Source organism: Xyrauchen texanus, chromosome 14 (assembly GCF_025860055.1).
Source record: "Xyrauchen texanus isolate HMW12.3.18 chromosome 14, RBS_HiC_50CHRs, whole genome shotgun sequence".
Lineage (NCBI taxonomy): Eukaryota > Metazoa > Chordata > Actinopteri > Cypriniformes > Catostomidae > Xyrauchen > Xyrauchen texanus.
Window position 1 is genome coordinate 31,422,595 of NC_068289.1, and position 22,247 is coordinate 31,444,841.

The 22,247-nt window shown below is 37.2% G+C and overlaps 1 protein-coding gene across 3 annotated transcripts in view; it reads left to right on the forward strand.

The window, feature by feature from the left end:
- kdm6a (lysine (K)-specific demethylase 6A) overlaps positions 1–22,247 on the forward strand; it is a 76,922-nt gene that overhangs the window by 6,574 nt on the left and 48,101 nt on the right. For all 3 annotated transcript variants that reach the window (XM_052142225.1, XM_052142226.1, XM_052142227.1), the window contains exons 3-6: positions 8,464–8,572; positions 8,667–8,716; positions 13,670–13,728; positions 13,968–14,012. In XM_052142225.1, coding sequence (XP_051998185.1) covers positions 8,464–8,572; positions 8,667–8,716; positions 13,670–13,728; positions 13,968–14,012 — 263 coding nt within the window. The remainder of the gene's footprint in view (positions 1–8,463; positions 8,573–8,666; positions 8,717–13,669; positions 13,729–13,967; positions 14,013–22,247) is intronic.

Consider the following 22,247-nt stretch of genomic DNA (forward strand, 5'->3'; position numbering starts at 1 on the left):
ATATTTTGAGGCTATGGTGTCTCTGACAGGGTGCTTCAGTTAGTGATAGATGTGTGCATCCTTCTCTCACTCTGCTCTGCTCTGTTTTGCTGTCTGCCTTCCACTGCAACTCTTCCCGCAAACTAGCCATGTCGGTCAAATCACGCTGGTTGTATCTGGAACACCATCACTTCAAAGACCTTGTCAGCACAGCAGTTAAATGAATGCTTCCTCTTAGTTTCACCAGAACATGTATTAATGTGTTGAATACAGGTTTAGTAATTACTGTGACAAAATAATTTTATCTACTAGATGTTGTCCATCTAAAAAGGAAATGTTGGCTCAAGATGAACAAATATGTATGAAACTAACTTTTTACTTTTTTACACATTCTTGTTCCAAAAAAACCTAAATTCGCACATACTGAGCTTTTTAAAAGAGCACCAATCAACCAGTATGTCATAATCTGCAGCCTAATGACTGTTTTAGTATTTTAGCACACCAGGAGAGATACATGCTTTGAAGTTTTGCTCCGTGTTCTTGTCTATACATGTTTTGCTTCAATAGAGTTTAGTATTCTGGACTGTGGACTTATACACGGAAAGAACCAGTGTATTTAACCTTATTCTGTGACCTTCAGTTCAACTCGTGACTTTAGGTGTTTCGTAGTTTCTCTAAAAGCAAGTGTGTACAAGCAAATAAGACCACCTGCCTGAATGTATTTTTTTTTATAATTTATACATTTAGATGACTGGCTTATTCTGTACTTCTATGTTGGTTTGTACCTCTAACATTCTACCAAGCCAATTAAAAAGAATCATTAATAATGTACTAGTAAGTTATTTGTCTCATATTCAATTTTGTTAAAGTCACCATGAATTAAAAATTGGATGTTGCTGTTTTTAATATAAATGATTTATTTGTGCACTTTATCTTTAATCAGAAACAACAACTTGTGCCCCCCATTTGCAACATCTCTTATCTGCTGACATAAGTCCTGCCACGAGGGCTGAGCAATATGGTTGACCAATAGCCAGATTAATTTCAACCCAGAGCTCTGTCATTCATGAAATGATTGTAGCAATTAGCAAACAACTTGGCAAAAAGGTATATTTTATGTTGCTCCCCTCCCCAAACCCTCTTCCCTATTCCCACACAACCCTGGTTGCGTGCCTGCTGGCTTGTATTTTTACACTTCAAAGGGGAGGAATATCAGAGAATTTGCATTTGTGTTGCATGGACAAGTGGCTGGAGTTTATTTATTTTGTGCAGCTGGAGATTTCCTAAATGTAGTTTGAGTGAGTGTTCTTTTATTCATTATGTTTGGTGTATTGTGAAATATATATATATTTTTTACTTGTTTCTCATTCATCTGCATTGGCACAATGGCTCCCGCAACATTGTAAACAATGACTGTGATATGCTGTGTGTGTTTGTGTTGTCATGGTACCAAAATTTCTTGATACAAATTTCAATAACACAGAAAAAATTTGCTAATAATAATATGTGCTATTGAACACAGTCCTATAGCCTAAAGTAAAATTTCAATATAAATTTAAATTAGGGCTGCACAATTAATCGAAACCGCTATATGACCATGTGCGATTATTAACCTGTTAACCTTTGCCAGTGCGCCAGCGCACTGAAGAGTTTTTTTCCCCCACTAGTTTAATGTTTATGAATAGATTTAACGTGAAAGAACATTATTAATCTTGGCAAACTATATCATTTTAAAGGTGTAAGCCTCAAGCATCGATGACAGAGCTCTGTTTTTCGATGAAAAGCTTATAACGAATGTATTTCTTGCATTTATGTAAGCAGTACAGATCAAAACACACGTAATCAAAAACGGAGTACATACCAGTAGTGTCGTAATAACGAGCCACACACTTATCCACTGCTAAAAGTTCCAGATTGAACGGAAAGGTGAGGGTCTACTGAATAACATCCCATAGAGCATTTTTAGTCCAAAGAAACAATAACGTTGTAACATCGATGGTTATTCCTTTGTTTACATCGAGTTTCTTCAGGGTGAAGTATCATACTTGTCGGTTATGCAATAAAATTATGCATAAAAACAGACTCCCGGTAGCCGAACGTTATATGGGTGTGTTGCTTAGTGTAATGAACAAATTAAGACCGCACACACACACACAAATACAAAGGTAGGCAATATATAGGTCAAAATATCCAAACACTGCGGTCAGTTTTTTTGACGTCATGATATGCTGATCCTATTATTTTGTCTTTACAACGAAAGCCAATGAAAGAATTGAAATTATATGACTGATAGAAAATGTAGCCAAGCAGTGCACGATTCCAACGATACCCGGGAAGATTAAATTCCTCGCTGAACAAGATGTTTTTTATTTATTTGAATCAGCCACTCTCTATTGAGGAGCTAACCTGCGACGTAGGCTGTGACCACACCCCCGTCATTTGACAACAAACAAGCCATTGTAAAAAGACGGTTCCCCAGTCAACATCTGTTTTCGTGTCTTACTTACTGGACGGATTATCTCATCAAATGGATCGTCAAAATAAGTTTTTTTTCTGCTGAAGATGTTTTATTTGAGATCTCTCGAAGCAGCGATGACGAAATTGAGGCGAGTGAAGACAGCGCCGAGGGTGATATGCTTGAGGACGGAAAAGATGGTCCAATTTTACATCTGTGAGTTGCTATGTAACATGCACACATTATGAGAGAGAGAGAGTGTGAGTGTGAGAGTGTTTGTTTTCCCATTTGATTTATAAGGTAAATGCATTGTGGTCTGAAAAGATAATGCTACTTTATATGTATTTATTTATCTATTTGTATTTATTGGATAATTGTACAGTTGTTTCGTTGTTTCTGTCATTTTGTCCTAGCACACACACACTATATATCTATATAATGTATGTGTGCTAGGAAAAAAAAACAGAAACAACTACCTGTACAATTGTCCTATACAGTATAAATATAAATAGACTTTACATTTTTTCTGTATTTTTTCCTAGCACACACATATATATATATGTGTGTTTGTGCTAGGAAAAATTACAGAAATAACTAAACAACTTTACAATTGTCCAATATATATATATATATATACAAATAGAAATAAAGTAGCATCATCTTTTCAGACCACAATGCATTTACCTTATAAAACAAATGGCCTGTCTGATGGCTGGCCATCAGTGTGATTGTTGGTTCTATGTCTGACCATCCATATGAATGCTGTCTGTATCACTGGCCATCACCATGCTGTCTAAACGACTGCCCATCAGTTTGATTGTTGATTGAATGGCCAGCCACATAAAAACTATACAGAATTATTTACTTGACATGCGGTGCTAATTATCTTTCCATTCTTTCCCATGCAACAGCCATCAAGTTGAATCTTCAGATGAAGAGTGGCATCCAAGCACCAGCCAACCAGTAGAAAAGAAATGCAAGCTCTTAAATTCTTCAAGATCTGCACTTGCTGTTTTAGACCTGAATCGACCAGTAAAAGGGAGAGGCAAAAAGAGCAGCAGAAAAACCAAGTCCATACCCGCTGTGTCCCCAAGCACCCCTAAAGAAAAGTGGAACTGTTCAACTGACGAGGACGTTTGGCATGACCAGCACTGACTAAACAGGACTTAGCATTTTGCCAGAGACAACAGCATTTTTGAATTTGTTTTCTTTGCCTTTTCTGTTGCAAAGAAATTCAGTTATTTTTTTATACATTTATTTTTTTTAAATATTTCATAATATTTTACTTATATTTTTATTGTTCTGTTGTGCAAATAAATCACTTATATAAAGTCTTATGGTTGTGTGGATTATTTTATAATTGAAAAAGCATGGGACAGTGTATATGATGACTAAAATAGCTTGCAGTACCCTTCATAACATTTGGTCATTAGGTTGCTTTTTGAGGTATCCTAGGAGGCTTCTTGGTACCTGGACATAGTCTTGGAAAAAATATTGCAGAAATCTCATTTTTCATAATATCTTCCTCAAATGTGAAATATAAACTGATGAGACTTGTGGCTTTCAATCAATTACCTAACTGGATTCCTCCAGGTTTGTTTTCATTTATTTTTTCATAAAATAATGAAATGTTACTTGCAGTACAAATTATCTTCAAGACACTTTAAATTCTATACATTTTTGTCTGTGTAAGTTTTTTCAACTTTTACATTTGGGTAATAAACTCCAAAGTGTCTTCTTTTTAAATATGTCTAAATTGTGCATTTAGAGCAAATTGTTCAGTAACTACAATTATTTTAGTTTGGGGATGTCATTTCTGGGGATGTGCCTCGGGCAGGGGGAGGGAGAAAGGGAACTGACATAGTCTTGGAAAAAAAAAGCTTGCAGGGACCCCATTTTTCATTATATCTTACTCAAATTTGAAATATAAACTGATGAGACTTGTGGCTTTCAATTATTTACCTAATTGGATTCCTCCAGATCTATTTTTATATATTTATACATGAAATAATAAAACATTTTTTGAAGTTCACATTATTTATGAGGCACTTCAACTTTTATAACTTTTTATTTGAGCATTATCAACTCTGATTGATCGTTAGTAGAGTGCCAAGTGTCTTCTTTCCAAAGAGACCTTAATTGTGCCTGTGGTACACTGTTCTCAGGAGCTATATTTATTTTAATTCAGGTATGTCATTTTCAGCTGTGAGCCCCTGAGTGGGGGTGCAGGTTAACAGGTTAAATTGCAAAAGGCTGCGATTTAATTAAATAAATAGTCTGCTTGCTTCAAAGTTTATTTGCGCTGCTCTGTCCAGTCTATATTAAGTCAGAGCATTATTACAGTGTTTTCAGAGCGGTTCTGTGCTCCACAACTCCCTCTCATGCTTAGAGTAACAAAAGTGCTCTGAGCTCTTATATACAGTAAAGAATAGTTTGTATAAGCCTACTAGTTTTTAAGGCCTAGAATAAAGCGTAACATTTATATTTTGTGTATGCTGAATTATTCAATCAACCAACATTATTTGTGACAGGAAAACTAGGCAACAACTATGGTTGGGGACAGGGATCCAGAGAGAAACAGGGAAATTTAGTTAACAGTGACATTGAGCAGAAAGCTTACATGTAACCAGTTTTGACAGAGCTGCTGATAAAACTTAAATGATCAGCATCGATTGATAAGATTAAAAGAAAATTGGAAATCAGTGTCGGATGTTAAATCCTGATTGGAGCATCCCAAATATTTAAGTTGACTGTTTCAAAAACGAATTATGATGATTAGTTTGCTGAGATCCTGTCACAAAATGGAAACATTTGGATATGAAGAAGACTTTTTCACTGTTTATATATTTATTTGTTTGTGGTTGAACTGAAAAAAGGTCTCAGTTTGGTTCTTTTTAAGAGGGCTCAAGTGTGAAAACCCCAGTAGCCTTTTTGCAGTTGAACATGTGGAAAACATTAACATCATAATCGCAGTTCAAATCGCAATCGCAATAATTTTCAAAATAATCGCAATATTTTTGTCCAAATTGTGCAGTCCTAATTTGAATGCGTTTCCTTCAACACTTGTTGTTTTTAAGCACGGCCCTGCTGAATCTGATTTATTTTTCCCCAAAATCCTTTTATTTATTTTTTTATTATTTTTCCTGAATTCCATGTTTTAAAGTTTTTTATTTCATTATCAAAATGTTTTATAATCAAAGGTTTTCCTTAAATTTTTTAAAACTTTTAACAAGTAAAAAATAGAACAATTACTTACCATTGCATTTTTAACACAACTTTTATTCAGTACAAAAGTACTCTTGCTTGTGATATATTGCATAATTGTTTTTATTATTGCAATCATTATTATTTATATTTCATTTGTTGTACTTTTTTCAACAGTGAGGATTACATTTTACTATACAGTTTAATAGATTTCTGTTGCCATTTCTTCAATTTCAGGCATTTAGCTTTTTATCATGAATCGTGCTTTTATTTTGATATGTGTTTTTGACAGAAGTTTAACTTCTCCATATAAACAGTGTGACCTAGATCATTAAAGTGCAAATGCTGTGATTTTAATTATATAATTTATATAAAAATTACACTTCAGTGTGGATTAGTGCTGTCATCTCGCATGCAATGATAGTTCTCATATTCTGTGGAGTTACCAGTGTATGAGCGGTCTGCTTCACACATTCATTTAAAGCTAAGATTGCAGCATTTTGCGGTTTAATAATCACACTAGGAGATGTCATGATTAGCTATTTTTAAAAGGGGACAAGTCTTTCGACATGTCCTGCCCCCACTTCCTGTTTCAGTAGTAAATGCATCAAAACAGCGAATCGAGCAGTGCTCGTCAAGGCACTTCAGTGTGACTTTAAGCTTGTTACATGTAGTGTTTTTAAAAAGAAAGTTCATAAGTAAATATTAAAGCTCAAGTATGTAACTTTTTTTTAGTGTAAATATACTTCTCATTATCATGCATGATGTGACTTAACACCCACATGTCAGAAAGTGGCACTGATTTTACTATAATTATTACTATGGCATTATTCTTGAATTCACCTTGGATTCATCTTGGATTGATTTACTCTGGCAAATCAAATCACTTTATTGTCACACTACCATGTACACAAGTGCAACAGTAGGTGAAATTCTTGTGTGCAGTTCCGAGCAACATAGCAGTCATGACAGTGACGAGACATATACCAATTACAATAAACAACATACTTACACAACACAATTTACAAATCAAATGTACACATACACAACACAATAATTATATACAATGCACAGTAAACAATACACACAATATAGAATACACAATATACAATAAGTGGGAGTATGTGAAATATATATAAGTAGTTGAATTGAGGAGAATATGTTGACAGTCCAGTGTGAGATTATAGAATAATAAAGTGCAGTGCTAATTATTGATCCTGATAGATCAAGTGTTCAACAGTCTGACTGCTTGGGGGAAGAAGCTGTCATGTAGTCGGCTGGTGCGGGTCCTGATGTTGCGATACCGCCTGCCTGATGGTAGCAGTGAGAACAGACCATGACTCGGGTGGCTGGAGTCTCTGATGATCCTCCGAGCTTTTTTCACACCGCGTTGTGTATATGTCCTGGAGGGAGGGAAGCTCACCTCCGATGATGTTTCTGGCAGTTCGCACCACCCTTTGCAGGGCTTTGCAGTTGTGGGCGGTGCTATTGCCGTACCAGGCGGTGATGCAGCCAGTCAGAATGCTCTCTACAGTGCTGGTGTAGAACCGTGTGAGGATGTGTTGGTTCATTCCAAACTTCCTCAGCCGTCTCAGGAAGAAGAGGCGCTTGTGAGCCTTCTTCACAACGGTTAGGGAACTTGAAACTGCTGACTCTCTCTACCGGTCTTTTCTCCTGAAGTCCACTACAAGCTCCTTGGTTTTACTGACGTTGAGGGAGAGGTTGTGCTCCTGACACCAGCGTGTCAGAGTGTGCACCACCTCTCAGTAGGCTCTTTCATCATTGTCAGTGATCAGACCTACCACCGTCGTATCGTCAGCAAACTTAATGATGGTATTGGAGCTATGTGTTGCCACACAGTCATGCGTGTATAGGGAATACAGGAGAGGGCTAAGAACACAGCCCTGCGGGGCTCCAGTGTTGAGGGTCAGTGATGAGGAGGTGTTAGCACGCATGATGCATTCTTCCTTTCAAATTGCTATAAATGCATTTGGCAGACACTTTATTCAAGGTATAAATTGTTCAGTTTGCATGTTTTCTGGGAATTCGAACCCATGATCTTTGCATTGCCACCGCCATGTTTAGCTACAGAAACAAGCATATGGACTTTATGGAGTGCAACTGAATGGAAGAGTATGCAGGGTCTTGACACAGGTTTTTAAAAGTTATTTTTAATATCTATTTGAAACCATGTATTAAAAATGCTATGCTAATACATGGTTAAGCAAGTTTCAATGAAAATAGTTGTTAACACTTCATTTGCTGGATTAGCAGAGAGACAACACTTTTTAAAGAGTCCCCCACCCCCCCAAAATAAAAGTTAGCTAGCAAGTCTTTACAATGACAACATGATGCCTTAGACTTTGAGTTGACCATTATTTGAACCATTTGTTACAGGGCCTTTTAATAACAATATAATAATTGAATGAAAATGGATGCGCATAGACAAATGTTTTTTATAAACGCCACTGATCCCTACTTATACAACTCGTTTTATTAGTTGCATACACTTTGAATCTTTTGTTAAGCTACATTATATATCAGCCTTATCTTACAACAAGGATTGTTACTTATTGTCACTCAAAACAGCCTCTGTGCATAAAACCAGCTCTCATTGAATTTGTTTTTATTGTCTTACTCATTAGACATATATAGTACAGTGCTGTTTCCTGTTACTCTGTGTCTGTATGGTTAATTTGCCAATAATGTAAAATTATGTGGACCGTGAAAAAAAGGGGTTTAAAAGGATGAAGTAGCAATTGGTTTGTCCTGTTTCCCAGGTGCACATCCAGATGTTGATTGTTCAATATTCATTCTCTTTACAGGCTGTTCGTTACTATGACGTCTACATTTTAAAAGCTGAAGGAAAAGTGGAGCCAGAGGTGTTTTGCCAGTTAGGTCACTTCAACCTTTTACTGGAAGATTACCCTAAAGGTGAGTTCTGAGCTCTCAGGAATCATATATATAGTCTCTATTGTCTTAATCTGGTCATCAGTCTAAATTAGTTTCTTTATTGTTTTCTCCTCAGCTTTATCTGCATACCAGAGATACTATGGTTTACAGTCAGACTACTGGAAGGTGAGAGATTCGCTTTTTTGTGGTTTTCCACTGTGGATTGTACCTGGTACTTGATACTATTTTAGTACCACCGTGGTTGGGGTTCCAGCTGATCCGATACTAAATATGACATAAAAATCCTGCAGATCACTGATTGGTCAGGAATAATCGTCACTGGATTTCCGACATGCAACATCAACCCGCTAGTTTTAAAGTTAGTAACAGCGATAGCAGTATCATTTGTTCACGCTACTTTCGAATTGTGCATCAGCATACGGCTAATAGAAGTTGCATTCCAGTAGGGCTGGGCGATATTGCAATTGTTTTTTTGTTTTTTTTTATCAAAATTATGGATGATTCGCAATTTAAATTGTCAACTTTGGAATGTACTCCAACATGATTCAAATTGCATGGTCTTTATTAGAATGCAAGGCAACCTGATTAGAGAAATCAAAGTTATTTTCATTATAGGAAACATAATTAGTGTTTTAAATCCTTTGAGTTATTAGGCTGTTCCTAACCACTATAAATCAAATTTTTGCACTGTTTAGTTTGGACAACCAAATTGAAAGTCTGCGAGTGGAAACATTACAGACTGCAGCTGTAGAAGTCAAAGATTTTCTACTTTCTGCAAAGCTGTTTTTGTTTTTATTTTATTTTTTACCTCCGTTTAGGAGTCGATACTTGTATACATAGCTCTCAGAATGAAGGCAATTTTTAAATTTGTGCCTGCTCTGAAGGGGTTAAATGTTCTGTCTCAGCAGTTAGACAGCTGTGTATGATTTGTGCAGGTGTGAGAAGTTTCTTTTTTTTTTTACAGTGGGAATAAAACTAGCGCTCTGTCCCTTTACGAGAGCACATGCATGTTAAACATTCTATGCTGCACGGAGAGTGATGATGATGAGACGAATGCATGGCGAGACATACTTTTTTAGTCCTATAGAAAGAAATTGTTGATTTCTTGTGTTCCAATGTGTAGATTTACTTTTCACCAACATGTAAAAACAAAATGTGGGGATTTCGAGCACTATGAACATGGAATGTGCGGGGACAGGCCTACTTAAAATGTTGTGCAAGACATGCTATTTTCTTCACATTGTTAATACTGTGATACTTGGAAAAGAGCGAGGACAGTGCTTGGAGATTGCGCTCTGTGTCTGCATGTTCTTATGCGTGCACGCAACTGTGCCTTAGTGCGTCCAGTACATTATACTCTCATGCATCTTTGCGAGCTAAATAGAATTGCACTTGATCATCGGTTACTATACATTATTTGCTCAGTGTAATTTTTGTGCTCTCTCGCTTGTTGTTTGCTGGCACTAATGTTATAAATGCTGGACTAGCCCGATCGGGCAACTGACAGTTCTAGCAACTGGCACTAATCTCTCACACTTGCTCTGGGCAATAGGGCAGTCCTTTTGTCGAGCCCTGCTATTGCCAGCAGCTCGCACCTGTGTACCCACTGATGCTCAGCAGGGTTGAGCTTTTCTAGTACCTGGCTGGAAGACCACCTTGGGAAAACTACGTTTTAGTGAGAGGTGTTTGTAAGGCCAGCAGGGCCTGTGTGGGTCCCAATGCCCCAGTAGAGTTACAGGGAGACTATACTGTAAAAAAAAAAAAAAACAACAACAAAAAAACAGATAAAAACAAAATGCATGAGATGCAACACTCTGGCCAAAAAAAGTTTCCTCTGTATATGTATGGCTCTAGCAGCTAAAGATGTGCAAAACTACCACAGTGGTTGTTTGAATGACTTATTGACTAGTTGGTGTTAAAGATAATAATGTATAAGTAGGCTCCATTATGTTCATGTGACCTCGATCAGATGCGTTTTGGAGGGAAATACGGATGCTAAGCCCAGCACTGAGCACTTCAAGACAGCTAAAAGTATATAAAAATAAAGCTAAATAACTAACATCTTATTGCACAAAGAGAAGAAGGAATTAAGAGGCTACAATACAGAGCGGCACAAAACCACTTATGTGTATCCTGAACCCAAAATGATGCTCTTCAATATAAACAAAGAGCTTTGGAGTCTCAAGGTGATCCTCGCTGCACATTCAAAAGTGCAGAACTGCAGTATAATATTGCGGGTATGTGTCTAGTTCATGACATAAAACAGGTTAACCATTTTTTACTGGAGCTATTTATTTAAGCAGTGTCAAACAGAATCAGCAAAAGACTTTAATCTCTCTTAAGCACCTCACAAATATGGGAACATTACTCACAGCAGAATTGCATCTCCCATTAAAATCACCACCACAAAAAATATTGATGTTAGTTGTTGACCCCACTAATCGATTAGTTATTTGTTGGATGACTAGTCGATTAGTCGACCACCGTGGTACTAGTAGCACCATTATTAAACATTTCAAAACTGAACAAAAATAGATAAACATGGTCTACCTCACTAATCAACTTGTCAACTGTCGTTACACATCTTTAGTCAGTTAAATTTATTTTGCTTGGCAAAACAATTTTACATATTACTCAGCCCTTACTGAGAGTTCAATCGGGGAGTTATGACAGTGGAGTGTTTGTGTGGTAGGGTTCCATGGTTTTAGAACGCTAGATTAGAATGCGATTGCTCGCGACTTATTTAATCATAATATCTATATATATGTCCATATGCATTTCTTATCATGAAGAAAAATGGCGAAATGCAGCTTTATTAATAAGAGCACTTTGCACATTTGTTTGGAAATGTTTTTTTATGCATTCTATTGTATGCTTGTTTATTTAGGTTTTGTTTTTTAGTACTTGGTAAAAAGTTTAATTAAAAGTTGCAAAAGTTGAAGCAAATCTTATATAAGTGTTCAAAAATACCATAAAAACACAGTTAAAGTGGTTCACATTACTCGTGCATTTTATTCAAAGCCACTTGAAGACGTGCGATAGCTCTGTGAATCACAAGGCTGTGTTTAATAAGTAAATCTATAAAATGCACGCATTATTGCTCCTGCGCATTATTGAATGGCGTTGCTCCGTTTACACACACTTGCAGTGAAGGCTAAAAATAGCTGCAAGTGTGTGTAAACGGAGCAACGCCATTCAATAATGCGCAGGAGCAATAATGCGTGCATTTTATAGATTTACTTATTAAACACAGCCTTTTTACCGCTGACCTAATGAGGTAAAACAGTGATGCTCTGAACATTTTGAACTGGACCGTATGAGTTGTTACCAATAGTAACTTGGATTTCTATTCCAATAGTTTACAACTAGTGCTTTTTTAAATTTGTTTAGTTAACTAGCCATATCATCTAATGAAATTTTGGCCGAAAGAGGGGAAAAAAGGCAGAAAATATGAGCCAAAAATATACCTCCTCGCCCTTCCCCTCAGTGCTCAGATTTCACTCTGGCTCGATCTAGCCCTTATCACGGCGCTACCCAACAAAGGCCGATCATGTCAGCAGTGTGGTAATTCTTTAAATGTTCTGATAAGGACATAAAATTTGCGATCTGCAGTGTTTGTTCAGCAGAAATTTCAAGAGGGTGTACGGTGCCGAAGAATTTTTCCACGACAGGTTTGATACACCTCCTAAAATCACGACATCCAATTCAATGTATAGAGTCCAGCAAAACAACAATGCTTAAAAGTACCCCTACTAGCACAACAACACCATCGGTCACCACAGTCTTTAAAAAGGCTAAGAAATTTGCAAATGATAGTGCCAAAGCACGTGGCATTACAGAGAAAATAATGGAATTCATTGCCTTAGATGACCAGCCATTCTCTGTTGTGGAAGACATTGGATTTCATAGGCTCATACAACATATTGAGCCGCGTTACACACTGTCAAGCAGACGTTATTTTGCAGAAACATGTCTACCTGAAATTTGACCATATTGCAAAACACGTTCATGAGCTCATAACCACAGACATCCCAGCCCTAAGTTTTACCACATATCAGAAATAACTTGTGAAAAAATTGTGGGTCACTTCAAGCATTCTCTGCTTGCTTATTCCCGATTACAAGCTTTGCAAATACAGTTTGGAATGCCACCCAAACTACTGCAGCAAGATGTACATAAACAGAATAGAGCCTTCTGCCATTCTGTGTTTTGCCGGTTGTTTTAATTAAAATGGCATATTTAAACTTTTTGAAAGATGCTAGCTAAGTTCATTACTGTTGTTTTGCATATAGTAGTTTTCTAAAACTTAACATTATTTTGATAATTGTTAATAAAATCTGTATAATTTGTTACAGAACTGAATGAAGAATAATATTTAATATTGTTTTAATATATTTTCTGTCCAATTTTGGTGTGTTACTTTCAATAAAAGTGTGATTTTATTTTATTGGTTTGTAGTTTTTTTTTTTAAATTCAGATTCATGAAATTAATGAAAAAGTATAATATTAATACAATTATACACACAAAAAAAAAGTGTGTATGTATGTATGTCTGTTTGTCTGTCTGTCAGTCAGTCTGTCAGTCTGTCAGTCTGTCAGTCAGTCAGTCAGTCAGTCAGTCAGTCAGTCTGTCAGTCAGTCTGTCAGTCAGTCTGTCTGTCTGTCTGTCAGTCAAACGGTTAAAAAAAAGCCTGTTTCATTTTTCGGCCAAGTGCATCCTGGATTTTCGGTTTTGGCCCAGAATTTTCATTTCGGTGCATCCCTACTGGGAAGACTAGCCACAGTGGCTTTCAGTTTTGAGGCACTTTTACTCTGTGCACATAGATAATAGGATAATTTGTGATAATTGTTTCATTGATCTGTATTCTCTTGCACGTTATATGACCTTTTGTGTTTGTGGGAGGAAAAGACATTGGCTATTGAGCACATGTTTAAACCAAAAGGTGGCACAGGCAGTACAGTTCCCTGAAGAGTGCGGATGTGTCAGGCCTGCCGTCAGGTTTCCATTGATGCAACTTTTACATGCACACCCTTGCCTGAAAAATGTGCTTATTTCAACTAAAGATTAAAATATTAAATACTTGTTTCTAACTTGCCTTCTGTCTTGGTTTATTTCAGAATGCTGCCTTTTTATACGGCCTTGGTTTGGTTTACTTCCATTACAATGCTTTTCAGTGGTAAGTACAACATTACTGTGTATGTGTTCTGTGATTTTGTATTTTTCCTCATGCATACCATAATATATATATATATATATATATATATATATATATATATATATATATATATATATATAAAATGTATTAAAGTGTAACGCAAGAGCTTTTATTGGAAAATGGTATTGAATTGATATACATTAATGCGGATGGTATGTTTTGATATTTACTTCTGGAGGTCCCCTCTTTCCTTGTCTTAGGGCAGGGCAGCGCACCCCCTCAGATGCCCTTTCTGGACAGAGAAGGTAAGCATACCATGTTGCTTTTGAAAGTGTATGCCTCAGACATGCTCTGTAGATATACTGACCTCACTCAAGCAGCAAGAACCTTTGCATTAACTTGGCATAAGTAGAAGGATATTGAAACTGTTTTGATGTGTAAATTGTTGTTGGTATGGATGGTACAATTGGTGAATTCAATGTGCTCTGTTCAAATCTAGTTCAAAGGAACATTCTGTATTAAATGCAATATGAGTTCTACCAATAGATTCTGTGGCTTGCTGTCAGTTACCACTGAATTTGTTTTTACTTTGTAACATATAATACATTTTATATTTTGTAATTATACAAATTTAAATACATTTTACTTTGGAAGATTTTTAGAGGAGCATCTCTACTCTGTTGGTCCATACAATCAGGGCTTGACAATAAGGTCTGCTAGATGGCCTGGGGGAGTGTGCGAGAGAGCAAAGAAATTACACAGAGCGAACGAAGCGAGCGTATGCATATTTATCTAGCAAAGATGCGCAAATGCATAATTTACTGGATGCGCCTAAACACAGTCTTGAGATTGTGCGAAGCGCACTCCTACCACTGTCCTCGCTCTTTTCCAAGTGTCTTAGCAGCAGCTATTACCAATGTGTAGAAAATGGCAGGAAAAAACCCCACTTCATGAATTTTGTAGGGGGTTTTAACATGTTTTGCAACATTTTAAGTATCCCCACACATTCCGTGTTCACAGTGCGAAAAATCCCCAAATTTTATTTTTACATGCTTGTGAAAATTAGTAATCCACACATTGGAACACAAGAAATCAACAGTTTCTTTCTATAGGACTAAAAAAGTATGTCTCGCCATGCATTCGTCTCATCATCATCTCTCTCCGTGCAGCATAGACTGTTTAACATGCATGTGCTCTCGTAAAGGGACAGAGCACTAGTTTTATTCCCACTGTAAAAATGAACACATTCTCTTTGGACTGAAACGATTAGTCGCCGTTATCGACGACAATAAAAAAAAAATTGTCGACACAATTCGAATAGTACCATAGGATCACAAACTGTAACGATGACGCACGAGCGCAGCACTGCAGTTCACGCCTGATTGAGGAGAGGAAGAATTACACAGATCACAGTCCAGATGCACTCTAAACTTTCCAAACATCTTCAGCTTATGTTGATCGCAAAGTACAAGGGGAATTATACAAAAATACCAAATAAGTATATACAGAAGCACTCTCGTTGTGGAATACGTGGAGTCGGAGCTCTTTAAATGCATTTTTTTTACATTTTAAATGCATTATAGCTTTATTAAATTTCAAATAATACAGAAGCAGGTCATGTAATTAACTACAAACTCCGACTCTGGCATTTCTCTGTCAGCGCCTCTTATGAGTTGCGCGAATGCCCGATCTAAGGGGGAGAGATTGAAACTGCATCTGTCTGATACACACACTGTCGCTGGGACATTCATCCCTCGAGTGCACACTCTTAATGCAGCTAGATTATAATGTATTGGCTCGTGACTTTGTGTCACTGTACATTTCTTATCATGGCAATACGTAGCTTTATTAATATGAGAGGGTTTTTTTGTGAGTTAAAGATGGAAGAAATGATATGATGTGAGTGAAATTATATGTTGCTTATGTATATCGTTTTAAGGATTTTTAGACTATTTTAAATGGAAAACATAATTTCAGTGAATGTCATTTAGAGGTATTTTTAAAAGATAATATTTTCCTCTTTTTAGTAAGCACGTTTAATACAACCTTTTAAGCCGGGGCACATGCTGAATAATTGGTTAAGAGCTATTGATTAATTGTTGCAATAATCGCAGAACAATCGTTTTAATAATTGTTAGATTAATTGATTATAAAAATAATCTTTAGTTAAAGCTCTATATTCTCTCATTAATCCGCCTTTTGAGATGAAGTGCCGAATGAGAAGTAATAAACTTTGTTAAACCCCAGTTATACTCGTGTCTGGACAATCACAAGCGGATCCAAAACGTAAGTATAAATGTAATTAGGTAATTTTTCAAAATGTAACCATTAATTCAACATGATAATGCATTTGATATGAAAAGAAGCAATATCACTATAGCTATTAGGATATTACTATCAGAGCTGTTCAGCTGCTGGGTGAAGATTAATATTTGAAACCGTCTACTTCATATCATCCTCAAACACCTGTTACATGTCTAATTTCTGAACCATACAGGTGTTTTTGTTCTTTGTATATCAGTCAGTGTTGGTCTTGTTTGGGTTGTCTGATTTCATGTAATATTCACATTGTTAATTCACAGATTAGGCCTAAAATCTACCTACTGTATATTACACATCACAACTGATTTAGTAGCAAGTCTGTTCTCTCAAACTCAGTCACTAAATCTTTGATCCTTGTGAAAACACATGGGCAAAAAATGGCGGGATGACTGAGGTTAATATGATTTATTTATGAATTTATATCTGTAAAGTGTCTTTTTTATATTTTAGATTATTTGGAATTCCCAATACGCTCTTTAAGTCTTCATGGTGGCTTTAGTGACTTGCCTCAATCTGGGTGGCGGAGAACGAAGCTCAGTTGCCTCTGTGTCTGAGACCATAAATTTGCGTATCTTATCACGTGGGTTGAGCGCATTACCGCGGAGACATAGCATGTGTGGAGGCTTCAAACTATTCTTTGCAACATCTACACACAACTCATTACGTGCCCCTCTGAGAGTGAACCACATTATTGTGACCACAAATGACCCATGTGACTCTCCCCTCCCTAGCAACCGGGCCAATTTAGTTTCTTAGAAGACTCAGCTGGAGTCACCCAGCACACCCTGGATTCGAACTCACAACTCCAGGGGTGGTAGTCAGCGTCTTAACTCGCTGAGCTACCCAGGCATGATGGTAAAAACCCTGACAATGCAAATTAATTTTGACCAAAACTTTGCAGCTCCAAAAGGAACAAAGGCAGCATAAAAGTAATCCATAAGACTCCAGTGGTTTAACGCATGTTAATTATGTTCTGCAGAAGAAAGTCATTCACATCAGGGATGGCGTGAGGGTTGATAAATGATGAGAATTTTGGTTTTTGGGAGAACTTCCTTGAAGGGTTCTGTATTTTAAAGCTAACACATTAATTATTCCTTTTAAAATGTTTATTATTTGATCATTAAAGTTTTCTAAATTATCCTTTAGAGTTTGGACTTATTTTCTAGGTGGATTAGCTTTTAAGTATTTGTGTGAGATGAAGTGCACTTTAGGCATGTTAAAGAGATGATTCAGGTGTCTGGACCACAGTAGGGAGTGATGCTGTTCAATCCCACCAAAGTGTCAGAACACTGTTTTCTGCTGCATCCTCCACTATAAAGCACTCCGAATCGGCCGCAAGGTATGAATTGCACATGCAAATTGCTTTCAGCATAGATTTTGTGGACACGCATGCATCGTTGCCTGATCAGAATATTTCCTTTTTAGTGAATAAACCAGCGCAGACAGTGCATGCAAATAACCAACACTTTTTATGGTCACAGTTCATTCTTAAAGGTGCTGTAAGTGATTTTAAGCAAACTTCCACGAGACTGAGCCATTAAATGAGACACGTCCCCTCTTTTCAAAACACCATCCAAAAATTTGTAGACGTCACCTTCTCTCTGCTGTCAAACACAACAGAATTAAAATAGCGCCCTCAGCTGGCAATCTGAATATAAGATTAAACCCAAATTATCCACTTCAACTACTATACTATGAGAACGTGCAAAATGATTGATGGGCAGAAAGCACATCAAAGTCTTCTGATTGGCTGATCAAAGAACACCACAGTCACATTTTTGTTTGCTGTTTACACAATCTAGTGCTGTCAGAGAGACCGGTGAGATCTCAGGACACTTATTTCAGGGATATCTCAAGGAGAAGGAATATTTTCTGCATACTATTCCATTAAAAAATCACTAACAGCACCTTTAAGGTGCGGTCACGTATACCTTCGCACGGCAAAATTCTGCAGCGAAGATGTCATGGGCGGATATTGAGCACGTGTGAAACCAGCAAAACTATAATTGTAATTATAATCTTTATACTCAGTGAGACTTAAGTTTAAAAAATAAACTTACCGCTTAAATTATTTTTTCAGAATATTAACCTACGAATGGCTATTTTACAGAATATAAGTTATGTTTTTCTTTACAACATCTGAAAGGTCCTGTGACTTATAGTAGTACAGTAGGATAGCAACTTATTACAAAATTATACGTAATACGTTATTGATGTCAGCCGGTCAAACGTGCTGCACACCGAGACACAAATGCCTAAAAACAAACGCATCAGACATCAAGACGTTAGCAGCATTTTAAAGTAGCCAGTTCAGACTATTTTGCCTTTACAATGTCTACAATGCAGACAGTTTAAATATTCTGCCTAACATAACAATGTGCTAGCAAACTCGAGACTGCTGTGAAATGCAGCTCCTCATATACTCAAACAATATAAGAAAAACTGTAACACGATTACTTAAAGCAGATGCTACCGATTTAAACAAGCCCCAATACACAGTTATATGACGTGTAGATCATGAGGTAATTTTCATGGAGTGACTTGACATGCTGTTGAGCAGCTGAAGGGAAGTCAGGCTGCTACCCGTGGGTCCGAGTGCCTGTCCATGCAACCTTTGTTAGTGCCAAGGAGCTCTAAAATACCTGGAGAGAGTTTTCAGTAAGCATTCCCATTCTTCTCTATTGTGGTGCTGAGCTGGCGCAGGGTTACCTCCACCTAGAGGTTTTCACGGGTCTAAAAATTCTTGTCTGAACCCAAGGTGACCCGGAAATGTACTATCTGAACCGGACCAGTCAATTATTTGAAAGCTTGGACCCGTACCCAGGTCCAGTTCGTGCTGTACCCGGACACGAACTGGACCTGTCTATTATTTGAAAGCTGCACACCGACAACGATTTCACTGCTGATTGCTATTAACAAGTTAATTTACATGTTGTGAAAACTTTTTGTCTTACCTAATGTAATGTTAGTAGCCTTCTCCCCTGTGCCTGGCTGTGATGCACACACAATCGTGTTAAAAAATTAGGACACCCCATGATATTCTTTTGTATTTATATTAACCAATATTTAGTTCTTTTTTTAAAAGCTATGGACATATCAATATTTGATCATCTTTCAAACAACATCTATAGATAAACCAAAAACAATGACATTTTAAACATATATTTATTTAACAAAAAAAAAATTTACAAAGATGCCAAAAAGTTAGGACACCATATACCCTAATAGCTGGTATTGCCCCCTTTGGCTGAAATTACCTCAAGATATTTCCTATAACTGTCTACCAGTCTCTGACATCGACTGGGAGAAAGTTTTCCCCACTCCTCCATGCAGATTGTTTTCAGCTATGTGTTGTTTGAGGGGCGCTTGCATGCACAGCCTGTTTCAAATCACCCCACAGCATCTCAATAGGATTAAGATCCAGGCTTTTACTTGGCCATTCAAGAACTCTTCATTTCTTTCATTTCAGCCATTCCTTGGTGGATTTACTGGAATGTTTTGGGTCATTGTCATGTTGCATAGTCCACATCCGCTTCAGCTTTTTCGGATAGATGGTCTTACATTTTCCTCAAGCACCCTCTGATACAATGAATAATTCATAGTGGATTCTATGATGGTGAATTGGCCAGGCCTTGACTTTCCACCCCCATGCTTTAAAGTTGGTATGATGTTCTTGTGCTCAAATGCTATCTTTGGTTTGTGCCACACATGTCTTACTATGCCCTCATTCCAAAACACATTGTTCCAGAAGTCCTGATCTTTGTCTAGGTGTTTTCTGGCAAACTTTAGTTTTGATCTGATGTTTTTTTTTTACACACCTCCCATGCAAATCAAACTTATGTAGTCTTTCTTATGGTAGATGCATTTACTTTGACATCAGCTGTGGCAAGAGCTACCTGTAGGTCCCAATATGGCATTTTAGGATTGTTGGAGACTTCTTTAAGCATCTTGCGGTCTGATCTTGGGGTTAACTTGCTAGAACATCATGACTTTAGCAAGTTGGCAGTTGTTTTTAAATTATTTTCTGGACAGTGGAATGGCTGATTTTGAATTGTTTGGAGATTTGTTTTGTTTTTAATTCCTTTCCCAGACGTATATGCATCTACAACCTTCTATCTGAAGGCCTCGGAGAGCTCTTTTGATCTCACCATGGTGATTTCACTCACTTCAACAATCAAGAGCAAACCAAACTAAATGTCTGGGGTTTAAAGTACTGGGCTCCTCCACAATCTTCTCTAATGTTGTTCTAATCTTTTGCACCTGATGTGGTGCACCTTATTCTTATTTTATGCATTTTAAGTAGTAAATAAATGTGGGGGTGTCCTATCTTTTTCCTCACCAAAAATTGCATTTCTATTAAGTATATTTTTAAAATAATATTAAAAAGAAATTTCTTCAGTTGTATTAGTTTATTTATATTATCTCCATCTCTCAATATTGTTAAATTGAAGATCTAATGTCCATATATTGAAAAAGACAAAGGTTTTCATGGGGTGTCATATCTTTTTCACATGACTGTATAATCCATTCTCCTTGCCAAGAAAGTTCAAATACATTCAGGTTTTCTGTGATTCCTCTCTTGCTGATTTGAAACAGCATAGCTAATCCACTCATTATTTCCATCTTCAAAAGTCCACTTGCTGTCACGGTGATGGATGACAAATGCAACTTGTTTAGAATAATTTTTGCTGCTCGCATAAGATAACTTTGACTGTTTGCCCTTTTGAACTATAATAACAATTGCTCGTTCATTGCCACGGCTGCTAACGTTAGCATTGCTAATTAGCTATTGTGTGCCTTATCTCCACTCTGCCTCTGACATCATTCAGCTCATTGTGGCACTGCTCCATTTTTCACCTTAATTCTCAGCCCACACTTTCTCATCCTAATTTTGCAATGTTGCAAGTTACAACACACACAGCACCATCATCACCCGTGCTGTCTGATCACTGCCGTGTCTTCTCGGATCGACTCTGGTATTACACACGATGTTAAACGGACCGATAGCAATAGAATGGGACCCGACCTGGACCCAGCTGGGTTGGGTCTGGGGTCCTCGTGTTAGGGTGGACCAGTGAAGACCTCTACCCACAACTCCCATGGAAGTACATGCGATCTTAGCACCAGTTGTCGTGGCTTGCTCTGCATTCACAAAAAATGACATATTGCGGTAATGTGAATGTTGGACATATTGCCCAATCTGAATGGGGAGATAAAATGTGTGTAGTTTTTGTTTCGATTTTATATCAGACGGAAAGTTTTGTTTTCGTGAAGGATTAGTTCAAAAGGCCCTTCTATCAAATCAGTTTTTGTTTTATGTGGTCAGCCTCCATTGTAATTTGTCTAATGAACACTTGCATCTTTAGTAATTGTTTAGATTGCCTTTAGTTGAATTGCTGCAACCAGTGTGAGTAATTTGGTTACAGCGGAAAAGGAATGATAAAGCTTTGCATTCTAGCATGCATGGTTCATTGGGGAGCTCTCACACACTGCAGTGCTCTGCAAAGGGAGCAGAAAAGAGTGTTTGGAGAGGAGGTAGTGTTTTGGGGCCATTGAGTTCAGTGGGGTATGGCTCAGGAAAAACACTGTTTGCCTGAGCAGAGACTGTATAAGCAAAACCCACTACTGTGAGTAAACCTTGTGTTGCAATCGCTTTGTCAGAGGCAGAGGCATATAGTCCAATATGTGTTTGTGGGGAACTTTATTCAATTTGTTTATCATTTTCCTCACCCACACATTAATGCATACATGTTACTACAGTCTCTATTTTATAGCATGACTGTTTCCATGGCAGTGATGCTTTGCTACAAGCAGTTTTTCTTTTTGAATCTCCATGCAATGCAATACCATTTTGTTGCTTTTTCTTTAATCATAAATTTCATTTTACATTTTAATTCCATAGATGGTTATATTTTGAATTTGATTGTAATTTATGATGCAATCAGTAATTTATCATATGATCACATGCATTTGGGTTAATTCAAATTAAGATTAAGTGGAGAACTGATCATTTGTCGTCAACATTGAATTTAAACTATGAATAAAATGGCTACATCAATGTCATCCAATATACATTTGGGATTAACTTGATGCTGTAATGGTAGTGGAGTGGTGGTGGCGTAGTGGGCTAAAGCACATAACTGGTAATCAGAAGGTTGCTGGTTCGATCCCAACAGCCACCACCATTGTGTTCCTGAGCAAGGCACTTGCAAGTGTAC